General features: G+C 50.4%; 5 protein-coding genes across 5 annotated transcripts; 3 read left to right on the forward strand and 2 right to left on the reverse strand.

The window, feature by feature from the left end:
• Positions 1-3,586: 3,586 nt before the first annotated feature.
• Positions 3,587-5,568, forward strand: BKA55DRAFT_589453 (uncharacterized protein; the record flags this gene model as incomplete). The annotated part of the gene is made up of 7 exons (XM_046194933.1): positions 3,587-3,705; positions 3,752-3,795; positions 3,947-4,028; positions 4,109-4,140; positions 4,206-4,439; positions 4,513-5,232; positions 5,369-5,568. The coding sequence occupies 7 exons, from the start codon at positions 3,587-3,589 to the stop codon at positions 5,566-5,568; spliced, it is 1,431 nt and encodes a 476-aa protein (XP_046054783.1).
• Positions 5,569-7,433: 1,865 nt separating this feature from the next.
• On the reverse strand, positions 7,434-10,116 carry BKA55DRAFT_499285 (condensin complex subunit 2/barren; the record flags this gene model as incomplete). The annotated part of the gene is made up of 4 exons (XM_046186643.1): positions 7,434-7,685; positions 7,748-9,334; positions 9,386-9,968; positions 10,022-10,116. 4 exons carry the CDS (start codon positions 10,114-10,116, stop codon positions 7,434-7,436), a joined length of 2,517 nt encoding a protein of 838 aa, XP_046054784.1.
• A 1,056-nt stretch (positions 10,117-11,172) lies between these two features.
• BKA55DRAFT_684233 (eukaryotic phosphomannomutase-domain-containing protein) lies at positions 11,173-16,254 on the forward strand (the record flags this gene model as incomplete). Its single annotated transcript, XM_046198615.1, has 5 exons — positions 11,173-13,931; positions 14,000-14,270; positions 15,273-15,431; positions 15,485-15,942; positions 16,002-16,254. The coding sequence occupies 5 exons, from the start codon at positions 11,173-11,175 to the stop codon at positions 16,252-16,254; spliced, it is 3,900 nt and encodes a 1,299-aa protein (XP_046054785.1).
• Positions 16,255-16,530: 276 nt separating this feature from the next.
• BKA55DRAFT_501609 (uncharacterized protein) lies at positions 16,531-20,226 on the reverse strand (the record flags this gene model as incomplete). The annotated part of the gene is made up of 3 exons (XM_046186849.1): positions 16,531-17,012; positions 17,066-17,754; positions 17,804-20,226. The coding sequence occupies 3 exons, from the start codon at positions 20,224-20,226 to the stop codon at positions 16,531-16,533; spliced, it is 3,594 nt and encodes a 1,197-aa protein (XP_046054786.1).
• Positions 20,227-20,909: 683 nt separating this feature from the next.
• BKA55DRAFT_553926 (uncharacterized protein) lies at positions 20,910-21,348 on the forward strand. Its single transcript, XM_046191560.1, has one exon. The coding sequence runs from the start codon at positions 21,037-21,039 to the stop codon at positions 21,247-21,249; it is 213 nt and encodes a 70-aa protein (XP_046054787.1). The 5' UTR covers positions 20,910-21,036; the 3' UTR covers positions 21,250-21,348.
• The last annotated feature ends 851 nt before the right edge of the window (positions 21,349-22,199 follow it).

The following is a 22,199-nucleotide window of genomic DNA, read 5'->3' on the forward strand; positions in this document are numbered from 1 at the left end:
AGCCACTATGCCTAATAGAACTAACTATCTTCCTCAGCTTCGGCTCGTCAACGCAGCAAATACCCAAATGGCCCAAATAGAATTAGACTATCAGAGCACCGAAGAAGCAGAATCAAAGAGGACTGCCGGACGTCGGTCGTGCGCTTTCACTCTAGATAACACTGCCCCATCATGTTAGAATGGGAAAACATCTGATGCCTTGGAACGAGTTCCAATATGCACCATTCGACTTGAGGCACCAACCATCAGCGCAACATGACGAATTCTAGTGGCTGCATCCCTCTGTTGCTGCACGGACGGACTTCCCAAAGACGTCGGTGGCCGTACCATGTGGCCCGTGAAAAGGGGACCTGGGGCATTTCTGAGCAAGCAGATCACCTGTTGGCGCGTTACCATGGGCGATTCAATCAATGGCCTGCTCGATCATGGTGAAGTTGGAGTTCTGGCGTTGTGCGATCAGTAAGCCAAACCTCGATTTCAACAATGGGCATGGCTCGATGGCGATCAGGAACAACCCACAAGCGGATTGTGGACAGCCCAGGGCGTGCGTCACTTATACCGGCTCCACACCCCCGGCTCGCAATAGCTCCGACCATCAGAATTCGACCCAGAAACTCCATTTTAGTTAACCCACAACCACCTGGCTACCGACGAGCGTTGCCATTTGTAGAACAAGCTCAACTTCAACCCTGACCGTCCGTCTGTCACACTTCTTTTAGCTGGCTGGTGTGCACCGTCTCGGCGAGTTTCGAAGATCTTGGAGCCAGCCGCAGAGGAGGATGGGGAGACCACGTCCAAGAGCGTGACATTCTCACCCCATCACCCAGTCATCCCGTAGTACCGTACGGGAGGCCACGACCGTTTCACGAATTGGGATCGAGATCTTACCCGTTACAGTTTGTGAGCTGCTGCGCTACCGACATGCTCCTGAGTTCGAGGGCTGGCAGGCCTGGTGTGGACGGGTGACGCATCTAGCCAATGGCTGTCATCTTGCCGTGTCGGGGCAAATCAATCAATCAAATTGATGGTTGATCGCCATGCCCAATTGCCTCTTTCTGAATAGAGGATGCGATGCGCCAAACCCCATAACAGGCCTGCCCACGTCCTTGGAACATCATGACGGGGACCGCACGCTCTGTGGAACATCAAACAAACACCAGCAGCATCAGTATCAGCATCAGCATCAGCAGTAGCAGCGATGGTGTGTATCTTTTCGATGAGTGTCGATTTGCCTCCGACTTTCGATTTGGTGATTCCATCTCAAGCACCGCGTCGCATTTTTCCTCTTCGACACATCCGTCCACCCATTCATTCATGGACGTCTCTGCTAGAACACCCAGTCACGGGCACCAGTAGCGTTGCGTTGTGTTGCGTTGAAGCGACATCAATATGCCCATGGTCCCAGATATCGTTTATAAATGCGTCAATTGGACCAAGTTGGGGCATCTCGATGTTGTCCAGGTGCCGCCCTATCGTATACGTAGTCGATGACAGGGCCTCAGGGGTCCACGCTTCTTGTTTTCGACCCATCTCGAGTTTGAACTGCATTTCTGTACGTACGTTGCTCAGCAATGTTCGTGCCAATTGTCCATAACTCCCAGTACCTAATATGATGGATGATGGACGATGATGATAATGCTCCGGCGAAAAAACCGGCCCTTGCATCATTCATCTTTCTCGAACGTCAAAACTTCATACGCCCTCCAACAGAAAAAGAAAGAAACTGCGGATCAACAGCCAGCCCAGATTTTAAGACAAGCGTGCCAAGGCTGTGTGCCCTTGACGGAAGATTGTAGACATACACCCCTTCTTCCATACACATCCACGCCCCCTTTAGGTTGAGTTGTGAACTGACTGGGCTAGACCATGCCCTCCTAGTTCTCTTGGAGCCTCTGAACAGCAAGACCACCCCCCGAAGCGAGTGCCATGTAGGAATCTGATGTTTCTGCTCTTTTTCTGCCACTTGAACTCTCACGATTCTATCATCGCTTCCGAAACCCTGCTTTGCCTATTCCCATTCAACTAATCGTATTTATTCTTTTGCCGGTGGCTGCGGCACCCCCGACTCTGCCCCGTTTTCCCCTGGACCCTGTCTCTACCCTCCATCTACATACAGCATCTGGATCCCACGATGCCCTGAACAAGAATCCCCCATCTCAATATTGGCTCTAACACCGGCTCCCCACAGAGCAACTCAACTTGGACCTGTCTTTCTTCGACAACCCTCACACCCCCTCCCGTATGTCGACGACTGAAGTCCCGTCCCCTACAATCTAATTCTTATATTCGTCCTGCCTTGCCTTGCCTTGCCTGTCTTTTGACTCTCACGCTGCGCACACGCCAACAGGAGCCTAGGTCCAGAACATTTTATCCTCAACCGACCTGCAGCCAAACCTAGCCCGGGGCCTGTCCCCTTGGATCTGTCACCTTACAGTCGCCTCATAAGTTTCAGTCCGAAGATCACCTGCCGATCCACGTCTCGTCACTATCCTCGACATCTATCCTAGACGAGGTCTTGCGCCGCTGACAGACCGTGGGCTTTCATTCTTCCCTCATCGCGGTTGGACACAATACACTTCCCTCAATCCACCACAGCCCAGCACTTGCTCTTTGCAATCGAGATATCCGAATCCGCCTGTTGTCTCTGGGGGTGCTCGTAACTGCACTTCACTCCCTTACGAACTCATCTCACCTATCCATCCTTCTTGCTCGCCTTCAGTTGTTTCCCTTTCTTTGAGTCTCCAACTTCTGCCTCAGAAAAACTCTTCTGCTCATGGTTGTGGCATGTCAATTGGCAAAGAATAACAACACTTCACCATATGTCCAAACTCTTTTCTTGTCCAAGGTCCGCTGCTCATCAACTGTCTCGGCCCAATATCATTCCATCTTGCTTGTACGTGCCTCCTGTTTCTTTCGTCATTCTCTTACACCCCCTCCCCTCACCCTCTGCACATTCTCCAAGGACTTCATGCACTTCAATCCAATCATCAGACCCTCTGCCTCTTGATCCTTGAGTTTATCACTCCTTCTTTGCCCAAGATCTTCGTTCAACGTCCGAACCTCCTCACTCATCACATTCCATCACTACTCACCGAAGGTCCAGAGCCTCATCCGCTTGTTGAAACTTTTCGAATGTAGCACAACGTCCTCATCAGCCCCAGATTTTTGCCTAACACTACTCTCACAATAGCTTCTTCTTGAGTCCTCCAGCTTGAATCGACATCATCAGTTCACCATAGCTCAGTGCCAAACCCCGCGTTTCAAAACCCACTCATTTTCAGTTGTATCCATACATCAACACAACCAACCAACAAGAAGGATCATCAAAAGGCCTCATATACCAGTGCTTGACACACTTGTGTACAAGACTGCCCGAACAGAAAACCAAACGCTCACTAGACACAATCTCAACTCATTAAACAAGCTTCGGTCACTTAACAGCGTTACTTGTTTCCTCCTGCAAATTGCAGTGCACTCTGGCCACTTGTACCTGGGACGAAGTTAAGCTGTCACACTGGCACCAATTACTCCAAGAAAACCGTTTGTCTTTAGAGGGAGGTTCCCCGGAACTTTCCAGCTGGGCTGTATGTCTCCCGATCTTGAGTCAACTTTTGCCGAGTTGGGATTGTCCCAGTATCTTGGTGCATTCGTTGAGCAAGGTTTCGATGAGTGGGATATCATTCTTGACATCCAGGAGTCAGATCTGTATGTTTCCTTTTTACTTGACTGATTGCAACACTTGCACTAACAGCCTTCTTCAGAGATGCATTGGGTGTCAAATTAGGCCACCGGAGGGTATGGTTACTGTCACCGCCTACTCAGGCAGCCGCTAATGTAATGTCATTTAGAAGCTCCAGAGAAGGATAGCTAATGCCCGAGGCATTTCCCCATCAGTGTCATTGGTGACTCCTGTCAGGCCTACCAGTGAGGATGCAAAGTCGGATAGTGTGCAACCTGAGCCCAGTCGGACGGAACTACCGCCCGAGGGACAAGGTGTTGCCAAACGAAAGTATCGACGTCATCCTAAGGTGAGTTGAACCTTTTGCATTTCTCAGATGGCGACTTGAGGGTTAACAAGGTACTAGCCCGATGAGAATGCCCCTGAGAGACCTCCGTCCGCATATGTATTGTTTTCCAACAGTAAGCGCTTGCTCTGGCTCACACGCTCGGTTTTGGCGAATAGGTTACTGACAAATGATGAAAAGAAATGAGAGAAGACCTAAAAAGCCAAAATCTCACGTTCACAGAAATTGCAAAACTCGTTGGAGAGAATTGGCAAAATCTGAATGCAAGCGAAAAGGAGGCATATGAAAGCCAAGCAAATGCCGATAAAGAGAAGTACCACCGTGACTTGATGGAGTACAAGAAAACGCCCGACTATCGGAAGTATATGCAATATCTCCACGAGTTCAAGGAAAAGCAGGCCAAACGGACTCAAGGTTTGTAGCCAGACGGCATTAAATCCATCAAACGTTGGCATAACAGTAAAACTGACATCCCACCGTTGGCTAGCCGATGTCTCTAAGAGGACAAAACTGGATCCTGTTCGACTACGACACAGCAGCAGCAGCAGCAGCACCATGACACCGGGAGGCAACACTTCGAGCGGCAGTGGTAGCGAAAGGTTGCAGGGTAGTGAGCCACCGCCTTGTCGGCGGGAAAGGTTGAATTCGATTGCATCGATAGCTGAATCACAGCTTTCATCGACTACGCCAACGCTTTTGTCCCAGGCCAACTCGAACGACGAGACCGTGTCATCGCCCCAGGACACCCACTTCGATGCTGGAAGCCCACGGGAACCTCATTACCAAGCTCCCAAACGCCAGCAGTCCTGGCGAGAAGGAGGTCGCGGGGTAGAAGTTTCACATCAACATCTGCCGTCGTTGTCCAACATGCTCGAGGATGGAAGGAAAGGGATGCCTATCTCATCCGGGTCGGAAGGAAATCCTTATTCGAGTGGTTTCGTTGCCGCAAACCATCCTAGATCGGTGCCCGAAGTTCCCAACGTGCTTCCATCGGCGCCGCCTAAGCCCCCTCTCCTCCGACACGAACCGTCTTCCAGCAGCAGTATTGGTTCAGTAAGTCCAGCAGCGGGCTTTGCACGGACTCCCGGTGAAGGACCACTCCCAATCCACGCTCTCCTTTCCCACCATCAGACGCTGCCGACACCAGTTGTTGCTGCCAACGCGGCCATGTTCGAACGAGGTTCTCCTGTTTCCGGGTTGGGTACTGGTACGACGACTCCAAGCCCAACAGACCCTGTGCCACTTGTAAGGCCACATTTCGGCCATGGCGTTGTGCCCAGGGGATATGGTACTTGAATCTCTGGAGGCTTCGTTAGGAAGTCCAAGCTAACTCGGCTTTCAAGGCTCTCAACCATTGCCACCCACTGGCCCCCCAGCCAGGAATGACGAATATATGGTGGACAGCGATGTGCCAATGACGCCGGCACCTGATTTGATCACCCCAATCGACAATCGCCCCTTCAAGACTCGCCTCGATGGCATGAGCGTCCTGCTAAGAGCTGGTGAACTTGTCGAAAAACACGAACGAGACGAACGAAGATGAGGAGCGACGACAATGGACTTATGCCCGTAGCATACTGTTGCTATATTCGACACCGAAACGCTTGTGCCCAGATGTGTCGAGATACAGCTTACTCACCCCCGAGGACCCCTTTTGTTTCTTATCTTGTTGGATACCCACGCATGATGATGTCAAGTCTTTTCCATTTCATGATTCGGTCTTTAGGTGGATGGTGGTACACATGTATGAGTACCTATAATGACTGCTGTGGTAATATCGGGTCGCAGTCGCGGATTCTGGCGTTATGGACTTGAGTTTTGGGTTGAAAAGAGGTTTGAAAGGATCCAAAAATAGCATTCGAAGTCATGAGGGATTTGACTGGTGTATAGTTGGGAGGTTATCCGTGTCGTAACTGGATTTGGGGGCATATACCCTTTGGTTTGCCGGTCTGGAATAAATTAGGTGTTACAAGAAAATGACCAGGAGACAAGTTAAGGTAGTATGAAAATGCCAATACCAATGCCAAGTCATGACATGTTGTATACGACTGCATGTCCACATTGGAAGACCAGATTAGTGTTCTGATTCAAGAAGTTTTGTAAGTGTGAGACCACCACCAGATGATTGCGGCGAGAGAGGGGTAACGATCTTAATAGTCGGAAAACAAGGAAGGTTGTCGATTGATGTGTGTATTGTATATATTACAAACATATAGGAGATGTGGCTGGATAACTGCTATCTACATGTGTAGGTAGTAGTAAGTTGAAGCAATATGATGAGGTCAAAGATGAGAAAAAGGAGAAAGAACGAAATGAAGAGGACGACGATATCAAGGGTCCTTCCTTATTCAGACTTATCTACTTCCGCAGGTTGCTTTGTTCTCTCTTCTGTTTTGCCCCCCACAACTTATCAACATCGTCATAAGGGTCCAGTTCGTAACCGGTTTCAACGTCATGGCGCAGCCACAATAGCCCACAAGTGGGTCTGAGACTGGGACCTGAGGTACGTACCTGACTCGAGGGTGACCTGGGCAGTACTTCCCTTGTATAAGTCCCTACCTTAAGGTAGTACCTACAATACCTGTCTGTATGAGGTAAGGTAAGGTGAGGTAATCAGGACCTGGTCCTGGTCCTGAACGCATTAGTTGGAAGAACTTGCTCTAGGGGTGATGATGATGCTCCCTATACGTGTTAGTTTGTATTGCTCTCGTCTCGCATGAGCGTTATTAAACCTCGTCTCTCTGTAATCCTCAGGATAAGGTGGCGGCTAATTCCCTTGATGTACATAGGAACAGGACATTGTCAGTCAACTATGAGACGAGTGTGATGTGATGAATATCACTGTAGCATTCCCGTATTGAATAAGATGATAGATAGAATGACGAATTTCAGTTACTAATTTTCCAGCAGCAACGAGAAGCAGCTATGAGAATCAGATATCGGGCTACCATTGACTGACTACTATCATTGAAAAAACTTGGACATGACCCAAGTAACTACTAAGGTATAAAAACTCTCACTCAATCAATGAAGTCTTCAAACTTGCTTTCTTCAATTTAAAAAATGGAACCCCGCAGAAAGCGGCTGTACTAGTAAATTCAAGAACCATCTTCCAGCCAGCATCCACATGGTAGGTATAAAACAAGGCTTATGAATATGACCAATCAATCATTCAGTCGTGTCCTTCATTCAAAACAAGTACTCTAGATGTAGCTACTGATTACTTCTCCCTCCAACGCCAGGATATCACGTTATCTTCCATGCCACGCCATACCATGCCTTGTTAGTGTCTCTTTCGAACGAATTCCGCGAGCATCTCATGCATAACTCGTCAAACAAACAAGTACATGGCCACTCCAAAACATACATACTCACGACAAGTGGTTACATAGTTCAAAACCGCTCCCGCTATTCACCCTCGACAATCTCCGCTGACCAATCCCTGCGAATCTCGAGTTCCGACAGGCCAGGTGTGTTGTCAATCACAAGACCCTTCTCATTGGCCAAGTGCAAGAGACAGATGAAGCAGAATGATGTTGAGATATCATCCATCACCGGCTTAGGATACACTGTTTGCAGATTGTTCATGATCTCTGTGAACTTGAGCGTCTCTTCTTGCTTTGGCTCGCCGACATCCACTGCTTGGGGTTCAGGTTGTTTCTGTAGTTAGACGTTATTAGCATAATGCAACGTCTTCGTTTTGTCTGTGCATAATAACTTACTTGAAGAATGTCAACATCCATACCCTTCCACAACTCTTCCTTCAACCTTCGAACATCCACCTTCTTGGCTACTCTAGCATATTGCACATACTCGGGTCGTACGCGCCTCGTTTGGGTAACCAGCGTCGTTCCGAATGCTCCAGTATTCGTCACTGTCTCTCCATTGAGTAGAGCCGTGAGCCCTCCGCCATCAGTGAGTCCAGCCTGCCCATCAAGCCCTGGTGAGAAATGCTCTCTTGCGTCCGCAAACTCTAGATCGTCGTCGTCGTCCAAGTCACCACCGCCGGGAAATGGCATAACATCGTCTTGGAAGAAGTTGGCATCATAGTCACCTTCAGGCAACGCTGTCTCGTCTGTATGTTGCGGAGCCTTTTGGTTGGCCCAAAATGCTTCATCCATTTCCCCATCAGGTTGATTATCTGCACCGGTATTGCCAAAGCCACTCCCACCGCGAGAGTTGAAGCCTGTGCGTCGTTTGCTCATCCGTGCCCTTGGCTTGAGGAACAGGCTTAGCAGAGACTTGGAGTTAAAGTGCTTGTCGTCGGGGAGTAGATTGCGTGACTTGGACTTCCAATCCTTCTTGGGCATGCTAATGGCCGAATTGTTGGTAGCCTGTGTATGAATGATATCCGAAGTGTGCGAATCCAGAGGTGCCGCAAAATCGATCTCAAAGGGCTCTTTCTCTTTGCGCTTCTTTGTCTCTGTTGCAGGCTTATTGACATCTTTGATCTTCCTGATCCTCCAGTGCTCTGCGCTCGCCCAATTCTTCTGCAACGCCTGGTCGAAAAATCCAAGGATATCCTCGTGCATCTTGTCCACCTTCTGCGCGCTGGTCATTGAAACAACGTACTCACCGTTGCCGTCGTTCTCATCCCCGTCACCACCCTCTTCACCGAGGCCAGCGTCGTACACTCGCATCTGTGGTTCCAGGGCGGCTTCTCGAGCCCAGGCTTCGCCACCCTCACCGAAAGCGACATTATCGACGGCATCGAAAGCTCCCAGGGCGAGGTCATCATCGTCGAAGCCTGCTGCTTCGTCACCATCAATTACGAGACCGGAGAAGTCGCCCAGCGCTCCTGGTGTCTTATCCTTGTCCTGGTCCTGTCTCCAATCTTCGGGTGCCTTCAAGAATGGAATATCCATGGATCCCGAAGGATCGCCAAGGTCAAACGTCTTCAGAGAAGGACAAATATCAAGCTCATCGAGTCGGTGTAAGTCGGGAATGAACTTGGCACCAAGGACTCCAACATCGATTTCGACGTCGTCGGCTTCCTCCTCATCTTCCAGCTCCTCCTCCTCCTCCTCTGGGTCGTTCTCGGCTTCCTCGTCTTCTCCACCGCCCTCTTCGTCGTCGGATTTCGTTTTTCCAAGGGTGGTTGCATCACCAGTATCGTCGCTACTGTCAAAGACGATACGTCCTTGTGAATCGATCATGAGATGGTTCAGAAGCAGTCCCTTGGCACCGCCCTCATCAAAATCGGCAGATGCCTTTTTGAACAAGGGATCGACTGCGAATTCCAGCTCGAACTTTTTGAGCTGCAGCGAGTTGAACGAGGGGGCAAGTGTTGCTTCAGATGACCGTTGTGTCTAGCAAGTGTTAGTTTGAACCTTTGAGGAGTACATGGATCTCTGCTATACCTTCTTCTTGGGCTTCTTTTTGACGTTGCCATCCTCATCCAGTTCCTCTTCGTCGCTCTCGTCGGCATCCTCGCCATCCTTGTCTTTCTTCTTGGCGTTGTTGCTGTCGGCAAGGCCACTCAGTAGCTTGCCTGTTTCCGTTGCGACGCTGTCCACACGGTTTGTGTAAATCTTAACGCATCCATCCAAGGTACAACTGGCCTTTTGGAAGTTGACACCGTCGCCTTCCTTCAGAAGTGACATATCGTGAAAGTAGTCGATGAGTGCGAAATTCCATGAATTTGTCGCATTGATTTTGTTGTCGGTCGCCATCTTCATCCATTCTTCGAAATTGGCGAGAAGTGGTACACGTTTCATAGGCGTGACCGCAGAACCTCCGACCACAAAGCCCTCATCATCTTCGATATTGCTGGCGCGACCGCCACGGGGAGTCTGCGGCTCACCGTTCTCCATGTCGTCAAGACGAAGACCAACCTTGCGAGGAGTTGCGGCCTTCTTGATTTCGTTAAACTGTCTTTCGTGGAGAGCTCTCCTGGAGCTCATGCGCTGCCCTTTTTCTGACACATCATCGTTGAGGGGGATTCTGGACAGTTGCATTAGCACACCGCAGTTGTTGCCGGGGAATGGATAACTGACTTGACGGGTGACTGCGTTATGTATGGTGAGGCTGTACTGGAGCCCGCGTTGTTCCTGGCACTCCCCGTCCGGGGAACTTGAGCAACTCGAGGCATTTTCAATTTGTTTGTGTGGGTTTTTGGGGAATAAAAAGGGTGTGTTTGGACGAGGCCTATCGCGTCGTCGTCGTCGTCGTCGTGTTGCGGACCCCCCCTGGCCAAAGTAAACAAAATAAATGCTAACTGCTATGGAGGTAGCACGAGGGGCGGTGTGTGGGGTAACCTCAATGTCTGTTGTTGTTTAACCTTAGGCCTCAACTGTGGCTGGAGATCACAGCCACAGTGTGTACCTTAGCGACGGAGGTACTCTCCGTCTGAAACGGAACATCACGGACACAAGACGGCGGGGGGACGCTGCCAAGGAAGGAACAGTCAAAACAACCCAATGTACCCCTGCTGATGTATCTGATCACCAAGTTTCTAGTAAGCACGTGGCGCAGCCTAAGGCAAGCACGTTGAAGATGAGAAGCTTAACCAAGAGACGTTATATGAGTGACAGAGTCGGTGTACTGTATCAACGAAGTAACATATCTTAGCCATCAGTCTGTCACTGGGAGCTCTGAACTGGATCCGCTGCGTCTTGGTGGTTCCTGCCAATCTCTTGGAGCTAGCCACACCTCGCTCATACACTAATTGTGGCAGAGACTCTGTAGTATCTTTGAACAACAGGCGGCCTCCCTTCGTCTTCGTCACCATCACCAAACTAGGTTGTAACAAACCCGTCGCAAAGAGACGCTAAAATGCTGGAAACTGGATTTCTGCATGCTTCAAAAGGGAAAGTCGATGCATAATGGGGGATATTAAGATTCTCGATCACCGATCCACGATTCCCTCCTCGGTTAAGTTAACGTGGGAATGGGGCATGCCACAGACTTGGGAGCATGTAACGTCAAGATACGACGGATACTTTAAACCTTTAAACCTTACCTTATCTAGTACTGAATCCAATTCCTGTTCTCCAAACATTCCCTCTGCATCTTTCCTACTCCCCTCACTGAATCGCATCTCGATTTATATTCTTTAGCCTCATTAGACACGTTCTTGCTCATTGTTTTTACGATCATAATGGCATTCAAAGAAGCTACTTCGTGACATGACGATACCAATTCCAACATGACGAATACCACCCCTCGTGGGCTCCTCTGCCCCATTAACGAGACTGTCAAAAGTCCCAATGCGACTCCGAAACGGTTCCCGAGAGGCAGCCGCTTACAGTCTCGTCCTTTCTATACTACGATCCTCCTTCTATCAGTTTTGACTGCATATTCGTTTCTGTCGCATACAACCTTCGCGCAGTCCGTCTCAAATCGCGCGACAGATCCCGATCAGCTTTTCAAGCGCGGTTCCGCTGCGGTCGAAACACCCGAGTGTAATCAAGTCCACAACGCTGAGGACAAATGCGCCTTTGTGCGCAAATACTGCAGCGACGACGACGCCGGGCTCATACACTATATTGAACTGTATTATTGCTCTTTCGGCAACGTCAGACCTATCGCATTCACAGTTCTCGTGCTTTGGCTGGGCCTCCTCTTCACCACCATCGGTATCGCTGCGAGTGATTTCTTCAGCGTCAACCTAAGCACGATCGCGGCAGTCCTTGGCCTTAGCGAGAGTTTGGCAGGCGTCACATTTCTCGCCTTTGGCAATGGGTCTCCCGATGTGTTCAGTACTTTTGCAGCCATGGGCTCTAACAGCGCCAGCATGGCCGTTGGAGAGCTCATCGGCGCGGCAAGCTTTATCACAGGTGTCGTTGCTGGTTCTATGGCACTGGTGAGGGAGTTTCGTGTCGATCGGAAATCATACACCCGCGATATTTGCTTCTTCATTCTTGCGGTCGTCTTCACCATGATCTTCCTAGCTGATGGTCACCTGCACCTGTGGGAGTGTTGGGTGATGATAGGGTACTATGGAGTGTATGTCGTTACTGTTGTAACATGGCACTGGTACTCCACAAGGCGCAAAGCTAGACAGCGCAGAGAAGGCGAAGCACGCAGCCATGTATATGCAGCCCTGGGTCACTCGGGGGATGAGTTGGCCGGCGAGCCATATAGAGACGACCCAGATGATGTTGGTTCGGGTCCGGGCACTGCGCACGCTACGCCGCCTGATATTTCACTCCTTGAAGCCGGGCCTAGGATTGAGGTTGATGGGTCGCCTCAGCGAGCTGAAAGCGACACGTCCAGTGAAGACCATGACCGCATGGTTGCAGCCGAGGTTGCCAGCAGCATGCGAGTTCTACGAGGTCGTGGAGTTAGAAGAAACACAATGACACCCATCCGACCCAGTCTTGTAGGTGCACTGGAATTTCGGTCTGCTTTGGCGCAGCTACAACGCGAGGGTAATCTACAGTTGTCCACTATCCCAGGAAGAAGCTACTCGGATTATCATGTGCACAGGCGCAGGCAGACCACCGCAACAGTCGCAGAATCGGCTCGGTCTGATGGTCAGTTGGACCCGAACGCTGGCGAGCACGCGCCCATAAGGAACAGAGCGCTCTCTTCTGGAGACCTTCCAGTCGGTGTGCCTGCTCACCCGGACCTACACATTCCACGCCGCAATGGATCTGAACCAACCTTGTCCGTTCCTGGCTCAACAGCCAGTGGAACAAGGGCATCAAGCCCCAGCCCGTCTTACACTGTAGGAGGAAACTTGGCAGCGCCTCCGGTCGGTCCTAGTGGGACCACCCACGATGCTCCTCCAGAAGGTCAGAAAGGACAGCTGCTGACTCCCGAGCTTCGCCTGCAAATACCTTCCAGCCGCCGTAGCAGTTACAGTGACCGCTCCTCGCCTAACACGCCTTTCCCCGTGTACAGCGATTCGCCAGCACTGCTTACACCCAATTACCAGAATGACCCAATTGAGTTCGTCTCGCCAGGAGGAGTATCACCGAGTACCGTTGCGCCGGGTCCAGCAAGTCGTGAGACACCCTTTGCCGACTTGCAACTGACAGTCGATACACCATCACGCCCTGTTAGATGGTGGCCTTATGCCGTGCTACCAGCTCCCCATGTCTTGTGGGCAACCTTGTTCCCTACATTGCAAGGCTGGAAAGAGAAGACGGCATGGGATAAGTTTGTCAGTGCCATCTCTGTCCCAAGTATCTTTCTGTTGGTGGTGACTTTGCCCGTCGTTGACTCAGAAACAACAGACGGCGAATCATCTATCCTCGAGGCACTCAACGACCACACCGATCATTATCACCACGATCATCAAGTTGTTGGGCACATGGCTCCGCCCATATCAATTGAGCACTCGGCGATTGAGCCAGAAGGAGAGTCAGAATGGGAGCGCTATCGTAGACACACCATCACAAGTCGTGGCAACAGTCATGTTGGGCCTGCAACCACACCTTCTACAGCACACGCTGCAGATAGAGAGAATCTGGCCGCCTCGCAGTTCTCCCTGGGTCCACCAGCCATAGTGGCAAAGCCTGCTTCAGATTTCCATTCCTCCAGTAGTGTCAAGAATGACTGCACAGGCTGGAACCGATGGCTCGTGGCGCTGCAACTCTTTACTGGTCCTCAGTTTGCTGTCCTTGTATTGTGGGCCAATACCTTGGAGGACTGGGAGAACCCTCATAAAGCGTTGGTCCGTATGATGTTGTACACACTCCTTGCATCTCTCATTCTTCTTGGTATCTTGGTCGTTTTTACGTCAGAGGACAGGCCCCCTCGTTATCATTACATGCTTTGCTTCATGGGGTTCATTATTAGTATTGCTTGGATCTCAACTATCGCAGGCGAGGTTGTAGGGGTCCTCAAGACAGTCGGTGTCATTTTGAATATCTCGGAAGCGCTATTAGGTCTCACCATATTTGCTGCGGGCAACAGTGTGGGAGATCTAGTTGCTGATATTACAGTAGCACGACTTGGGTATCCCGTTATGGCTTTGTAAGTACAGACGGGCTTCCTTGGAGCACTTGAGCTAACCTCTTGTCTAGATCTGCTTGCTTCGGTGGCCCTATGTTGAACATCCTGCTAGGCATCGGTATCGGCGGTGCCATGATGACGATCCAGAAGGCAAACAAGAAGCACCGCAAGAACCCGAGCCATCCCATCAAGTACAAGCCTTACCGCATTCAAGTCGGTGGGACGTTGATGATCTCAGCTATCACACTACTCGTCACGCTCGTGGGCTTGCTTATTGTTGTGCCCATGAACAAATGGATCTTGAGTCGCAAGATTGGATGGGGACTGATCACGCTGTGGGCAGTGAGTACAATCGTAAATGTCATCGTCGAGCTCACTGGAGCTTGGGGTGAAATGGCATAGCCTGCCATGAACTTGGCTGGGTACATAAAGGCGTTTTTGTCTTATTCATACATTCTTTGAGCGATTGTTTAGACCAAGCAATAACACGACTTGACATTTCATGAATGAGAAGTGTTTTAAGAAGTCTTGCCTGACTCAAGTGTATATATGGATATCGATCAGGTATTAACGATTCATCCATCCCAAGTTCAATGCCTGTTCAGTCGTTCACCGAGCTCACCTCGACTTAACGACGGGACCCACTGGTTGCTGCGAGCTATTTAGCGGTGAGACTGGGCGGGAGAGGCTGACCCACTAAAAAGTTTCCTTGCGCTTGTGAAGATCTTTTGGTGGAGGGGTAGCGTACAAGGGGGGTTAGAGGGGTAACAAGAAGAAGAAGAATAGAGCACCAACTAATTGTCGGTCCAGAGCTTTCAAAACAAGATATAGCCAATCCTTCGTGTATTCCTGTTTCTCCTCGGTGATGATTAACACCATCATTTATCATCTGACACGGTACTCAGAAATCCTTGTCTTCAATCCCAATTGCATGGATGTCAATAGTAGACCGACCCCTGAATCTTTAGCGGTAAACGTGGCCCAAGGGATAGAAGATATTTGAGAAACCACAGCAATGCTCCTCTTTGTGACTGTAGGCTTCATTGAGGGTCCGATACATCAATTGTTGGCCTTGTATTGTTGTTTCATTGACTCGGTCAAGATCTATATCACAAGTCAGCCTTTTTGAACCACGAAGAGCAGCCAATCCCTCGAAAGACGTACCTTAAGGTTAGTTACTTAATAAGGTACAGTTCGTCGTCAAGTCTGCCCCGCATTGAATTTCGTCGTACATAGTAGCTCCCCATCTCTGCCCCACATTCTCCCATTTGTTTAGGTAGTCTAGTAGTCCCCTCCTCAACACCAAGGAACTCCCCTATCTCGCCTTATTACTGTATCGTACAGTTCCCATTCCATTCTCTCTTTTTCAACCACTCCCAAACCACAACAACATTCACAATGGCTCTCGCGTCCCCCCCCTCGTACACTCCTCTCCAGGAGCGTCCTCTCAAGGACACCATCTGCCTCTTCGACGTTGACGGCACACTCACACCTGCGCGCCTGGTACGCTCAAACACCCTGCCCTGAATCACTGCCAGTCGCTCATGCTCATACAGGACGCCTCGCCCGAGATTCTCGAGATCCTTCAGAAACTTCGCTCAAAGTGCGCTATCGGATACGTTGGTGGCTCTGACTTCGCCAAGCAACAGGAGCAGCTGGGCAAGCCCGCCGGACAGCCCGTCACCGCCCTCTTTGACTTCTGCTTCTCCGAGAACGGCCTGACAGCCTTCAAGCTCGGCGAGCCTCTCGAGTCGAACTCATTCATCAAGTTCATTGGCGAGGAGCAGTACAAGGAGCTTGCCAACTTCGTCCTCCACTACATCGCCGATCTCGACATCCCCGTCAAGCGCGGCACCTTCATTGAATTCCGCAATGGCATGATCAACATCAGCCCCGTCGGTCGTAACGCCAGCACCCAGGAGCGAAACGACTTTGAGGCGTTCGACAAGGACGCTAAGGTCCGAGAGAAGTTTGTCGCTGTTCTCAAGGAGCGATTCGGCCACCTCGGCCTCACGTACGTTGTGATCCTTAATCCGTTATAATACGCCCTAGTTGCTAACATCCTCTGAAAAGCTTTTCCATTGGTGGCCAGATCTCCTTCGATGTGTTCCCCACCGGGTGGGACAAGACTTACTGCCTCCAGCACCTTGAGAACGAGTCCAAGAAGCCTGACGGTATTGCCTACAAGACCATTCACTTCTTTGGTGACAAGACATTCGAGGGTGGCAACGACTACGAGATCTACACCGACTCCAGGACAACTGGACACTCCGTCACCGGACCTGAGGACACCATGCGTATCCTCAAGGAACTCTTTGATCTCTAAATACATGTTTGGGCGTTGGAATGAGATTCAAAAGCATATACACACAATAGAAATGAGACCAAGACAGATCCAATGTTTTCATGAATATCCTCCCAAACATGTTTAAAATTGATCCGTCTCAAACTATGAGGCTACTAAGCTCGACAAACCGATAATCAACAAGGTATCTTCGATGTATATAAGTCTTCGTAATATCGTGGAAACGCTATATGTGCAATATAAATGGCAAAATCCCATCGGCGCCTTTATCTCAAAATCCAACTAGAACTAACTGGCTCATCGTCCATATTCCAAGTGAGGGATGATGACAGGACCATATTTAGTTGGCGCCGTGAACGCTCCGTCGCCCTGAACAACAAAGTCGACGGCCAGGCTCACCTTGGATAGGCCCTGTTGTGAGCCGTTCAAGCTGGGGTTAGGGCTGAAGGGGGTCTGGGGCACTGTTGCCGCGGCGTCTTGGTCGTATGAAACAAAGGCGACGTAGTTTCGACGGCCCATAAGCTTTTTGAGCTCTCTCGCGGCACCACTAGCATCGGAATGGAAGATCTCCATCATATCTTCTTTCGTGTCTGACACCTCGTGCGTTGACTTCTTGCCGTTCTGGGGTACGTAAAGCGTCTTTTGGTTGTGCAGCATCTTGAGCACATAGTTGCTCTGAGGCGCCGCGACGATAGGGGATGAGATGATCTGGTACATGGTCTTGTGATCACCAGGGTGTGTGGGGTCGTGAACCAAACCAGCTCCCGAGGCATTGACGTCTGCAGTAATATTAGCGCGATTCCCCAAAACTGATATGTGATTGTCAACTTACCTCCAGAGAGGAAGGTCATTCTAATTCCCTTCTGTTGCGCAATGCCTTGCAGAGTTCGAATTAGGTAGGTTCTCTCTAGGTCCTTAGTGTCGTGAGTCCACATATCCTTGAGCACTTCTTGAATGTCAAGTTCGCCAAACTGGTTCAGGACATTACCCATGAGACCAGTCTTTCCGACCGCCTTCTTCACCTGCGAGAAGCCCTGTGCAACTACATCTTTACCGCCGACTACGCCTGCAACTGAGCTCGTGACCTTGCCCAGAATGTTGTACGTTGTGTTGACTGCCTTTTTACCCGCAGCCATCGTGTTGGCAAGACTTTCCACAGTGTCCAGGCGTGGATACACCAGTGGTACCGAGATCATCCAGATACAGTGCTGTACACTTGGAGGAAGTGTAGCAACTTTAGGGAAAATCCCTTGGTATGTTGGGCCTGCCATAACCTGGGCTTGGGTGCGCTCGGATCGGCAGTCAGGACCAACGACCACCACAGCCGGTCCAAGGTACTTCACGAAATGCCAACCAGTCCCTGTGATGGTGAAAATATCGTGATCGGTGCTGACGTTCCGTAGCATCTCGACAGTGGTATGATGCTGAAACAACAGGTACATCTCTGTCGCAATTCGCCCAATGTTCTTAAACATGGGTGAAGATTGCATATAGTCTGGGTATGAGCCATACCCATCAAAACTATTAGGGTCAGTATATGTAACAAACATAATGGTAACATTGCACTCACATATCGTGGTCGTCAATCTGCAGGACGTGGGGGATTTGCGCAAAGGCCTCACGAAGGAATGGTTGATCAAAGTGGCTGGTATAGTAGTGGAAGTAAGCGTGTGCGACATCCTCTTCATGCCGCGCTGTCCATTGAACGTTCTTCTTGTTATCACGTCCGCTCATGGCCAGCCACTGCTTGAGGAGAGGGACTTCTTTCCACAAACGATCACCATAGATCTGGTCTCCCAAGCCTAGCTGAACGTGAAAGCCACCACAGTCGACATTCTTCTGAAGGACGTCCTTCCACATGAATCCAACCCCGCCAAGCTTAGCTCGCTCGTTCTGTGAAGTGCCTGCAGCGAAGTCGTTGCCGGAGTGTGCAATGAAGCGCCAGCTAGTCTCTTGACGCCCAGCCACAACGAACTCATAACGTGTGCAGCCAAGGTGAGAGGTAACTGCGTATGTCCAACGCTCAGTACCAGCCTCAGACATAGGCAGTTCCAAGTCATATTTATAGAACTTCCACCTTTGGTGTGTGAAGATTGGGCGAGGCTCGGCTTGTCGTGGATTGGGTGCTAGGTCGTGGCTCAGGTGAATATGGATTGTGGGTGGCTGAGGAGCATCTGTCACAATCAGAATACTACCCAGCCAAAGGCCTTTCTCAATATCCATGTTGACATATCGTAGGTAGGGGCCAAAGTAGACGCCATTCGTAGGCTGAATCCTGTACATATCGACACCGGCGCTTGGTGGAGGTCCTGTAAATCCGGCAGCTGTGGGTGTCGCTGAAGCCGCCACGCTCATGATACTCTCAGCATAACCAGGAGTATGCGGTGGAAACATCGGAGAGGCCATGGCTTGCTTGCCAAACATAGGCGATGCCAAAGGGTTTCCATAAGTTGATGCGGTTGGCGAGAGAGGAGCTTGTTCGTGAGTCATGGGGTTTGGTCCCTTCGGGAACTCCCACTGTGTAGCTTGAGAGGCCAAGTGAATATAATAGTATTGTCCGGAATTTTGATCCAAATGGGCGATCCATCCTTCAGGCAGGGGTGGAGGTGAGGCTGGGTTTTGAGGTTCAAAGGCCTGGGCAGGGGCAACGACTTGCTGCTGAGACGGTTGCCCATTCTGCTCGGGATGGGCTTCATTCGCAAACGCAGGGTGAGGGTCGTTGGCAAACGCAGGATGACCTGGGTGTTGAAGAGCGGGCGAAGCAAGTCCACCAGCAACGGTTGAGGCTGCAGCTACCGCGGCGGCTTTTGTCGCCGCTGTCGACGTAGTTGCCTGCTGTTGAGGTTGAGCAGCAGCCGAACTTGAGCCAGCTTGCTGGGGCCGTTGCTTCTCGTTGGGGTAGGACGAGTTTCCACCAGGATTTACACTCGAGTATGCAGGAGGAGGCGAGTTGGTGTTCATACGCTGGAAGTCTTGCTCCAACACACTGACTTGCGCTTGACCCTGCGCTTGCCCTTGTTGCTGTGGCTTTGGCTGTTGTTGCTGTTCGGGTTGTGGAGGAGGACTAAACGACTGATGTGATTGCGCCGGACTCGAAATAGCATTCATGCCCTGGTACACAGTAGGGGGACCCGATGGCGCCTGGTCTGGGGTCTCGGTGGGTGTCCATGGTCGCTGAGGAGGAGGTTGGTTTCCATATTGCGCGAGTCTCTGGGAAGCGGCCGCACTGGGGGCGCCTAGGCTATTGAGGGTGGCAGTTCCGGAGATACCAGCGGCGGCATAACGGGCCTCGATAGCATCAGCCGGCGCCTGCCCAGGCTCCACAATCGGGGTTTCGGGAGGGGGAGGCGAGCCACGGCTTGCACGGGTCGTTGAAGTTGAGGCAGTTGAAGCAAAGCGATTTACTCCTTGGTCGTTCATCTTGAGTTGTTGGACAGCGGCAGGCTGCGCAGGTGCATTGCTTGATGAGCCAGACGCAGCACCAGGTGGCGGGTAGTACGTTTTTTGATAGCTGGGATAATTGTGGTTAGAGGAGCCAGGGCGGTGGCTATCGGCCAGAGGACGTTGAAAAAGATCGTTGTCGGCGTCAGGGCTTGTGGGAGAACTGATAGGTTTTGGAACAGCTCCTCTTCGCTCAGCAAGACCAGGTTTTTTTCCTGGCGGACTTGTTTCTAGTCGAGGGCTGGTGTCATTGTATGCAGAGCCGAAGGGCTTCGCAGGAGTTGGTTTGCGAACGTCGTCGTCGTCAGGGAACGGCAAGGGAGCCGCAGAGCTGGAGGCGCCAGGAGGCAGAGGAAATGAGTGCTTAGAGGCGGGAGATGTGGACGAAGGAGGCGCAGGATATCTGAAAGCAGAGGATCTACCGTCTTTTGCGGGTTGGGGGCTCTGAGGCTTGAATATGCGCAAAGGTTCAACGGTTGGGCTGTCGCAGTCTTCAGGGGCAGGCTTGCTGAGGAACATCTCCTCATCCGGAACACCACGACTACGCTCCATCTTGAGATACGATGGCGCCTCTAACAGGCGACGGAAGATACGGATGTGAAATGTGCGACGGTATGCGATATGGGAGTTCTCCAACGATGGCGGGGTAAGTGAGCGAGCAACAGAACGTCCTGTTTGAGCTTGATGACGCAGATGTTTCGAGTTGCAAGACGAAGAAGATGACGAGGCGGAAAGGAGGCCGCAGCAGTTGGCCTGTTCTTGATCAACAAGTACAGGCTGGAGAGGTCAAGGAAGCTCTTGGGTGATGTGCCGTCCGGGTTTATCTTGTTTAGGTTGTTGGTTGAGCGGGGTTCGACCGTTTGGGCTGTATCGACTGAAGTGGCGTGGGCTTGTAGGTATAGATAGGTACCTAGGTAGTTAGTGCCTTTCGTCTGCCGTGGCGTTGGTTGTGCTTGTTTGTACCTGATTGAGGGGCCCCAGTTAGGTAGGTCGCAGAAACGGCCGCGTCAGGTACAAAACTCTGATGTTGGTTTCAGAAGGGTGAAAAAGTGATAAAACCTAGGGGAATACTTTGTAGAGAACAAAAAGGCATGAGAGAAAAAATAAAAAGAGAAAGGGGGGAAAGGAAGGATAAGCAAGAGGGAAAGAGGGTCTCCTCTGCTCAAGCGCCGTGCCCTGCTGGATCATACAGATCATGAGGAGCTTCCAATAGCAATACAGCTGGGAGGCAGCTCGTTAAAATGGTGGCGTGGCGTGGCCTTCAATCGTAAGGAACTAGAGGAAGCTTGTAAGTGCAGGGGGTTCAAAGTTATGACTGGAACTTCGGTACTTCATTGAGAATACTATAGTACCTATGAAGTGATGGTACAGAGTGCTTGCGTCTTGTTATTACTATCATCAAGAGTACCTACTATTCTCCCTAGTATAATGGATGTAACCGCCCGAGTCAACCCAACAAGAAACAACTTTCTCATCTGGCGGCAACAGCTTCAGGGGCATGAAATGCGTCACTCTCACAAGATATCGAGCCCAGATAATACAAGACTCAGAGTCTTTGTTTCAAAGACACCATGAATGATGACAAACTCTGATTGGCTCCCTCGAAGACGCTGTAAGCGCCCGAGGACTCGAGCTAAAGCTTGGAAGCCATCAAAAACGGGGCCTCGGGAAGAGCCTTTCAAGGTTTGGGGGCCAAAGAATAACGGGAGGGTGGGGCATTTGGGGTAAAATCATGGATCATGAGAGCTCTGAAGCTCATCATGGGCAGCAACATAGCCTCGATGCAAGCGCCAGCCTTTGAAGCCAAGAAATGCATGTGACCACTAAACGTGTTGAATTTCAGGCGGCACATCAAAGAATTATGTGACACCGAGATTGTGAGTTTTAGCGACTGTCCCTCGATGCCGTGATAATAAATACCTACAATCATAGTACGAAACTAATTGTGTGGCTGACATGAAGGCAATTTGAGTCATGCTTGGGCGCTCCAAATGTCAACGACTATAGCATAACCAAGTCAAATATTGGAAAGACACCCATCATGACTTTCGTGAGGCTTGTGTCAATAAACCACGCTTTGATCAACCAGTGGCCTAGGCTCCTATTACCGGGGTTTAGATGATCGTTATCGAGTGGAGGAATAGGTACTGTATAAAGGATGGCGGATATGCAAGTGATTACTTCTCAATGCTGTAATTGCCTATTTATTAGGAAAAGCTGCGGTGAGTTCCTTCATAAGTAATAACCTGTCCATTATATCCATTACATACCTATCTATGCATGAATCTCCGGAGTAGCTAAGTAATGTTTGTAGTCCTTCACCTTGTATACCTGTATTGCAAGGTGGTTTACTGACTTAGGTACTTACCTTATACCATTTGCTTCTATCGGCATTTAAATGAAAGTTGAATCAGCTTGAGATCTCATGATTAGATTGCTACAATAATTTGCCTCTTACATTAACTCAAGAGCGAAACCCATACGAGGAGTTTTACTCTGCGTTACAAACAAATTTCCGTCAAGTA

This window comes from Fusarium redolens, assembly GCF_020744475.1.
Source record: "Fusarium redolens strain MPI-CAGE-AT-0023 chromosome Unknown BKA55scaffold_2, whole genome shotgun sequence".
Classification (NCBI taxonomy): Eukaryota; Fungi; Ascomycota; class Sordariomycetes; order Hypocreales; family Nectriaceae; genus Fusarium; species Fusarium redolens.

What these genes read in the sequence shown, in the direction of transcription:
- BKA55DRAFT_553926 (XM_046191560.1), top strand. Translation starts at nt 21,037, where the DNA reads ATGGTACAGAGTGCTTGCGTCTTGTTATTACTATCATCAAGAGTACCT.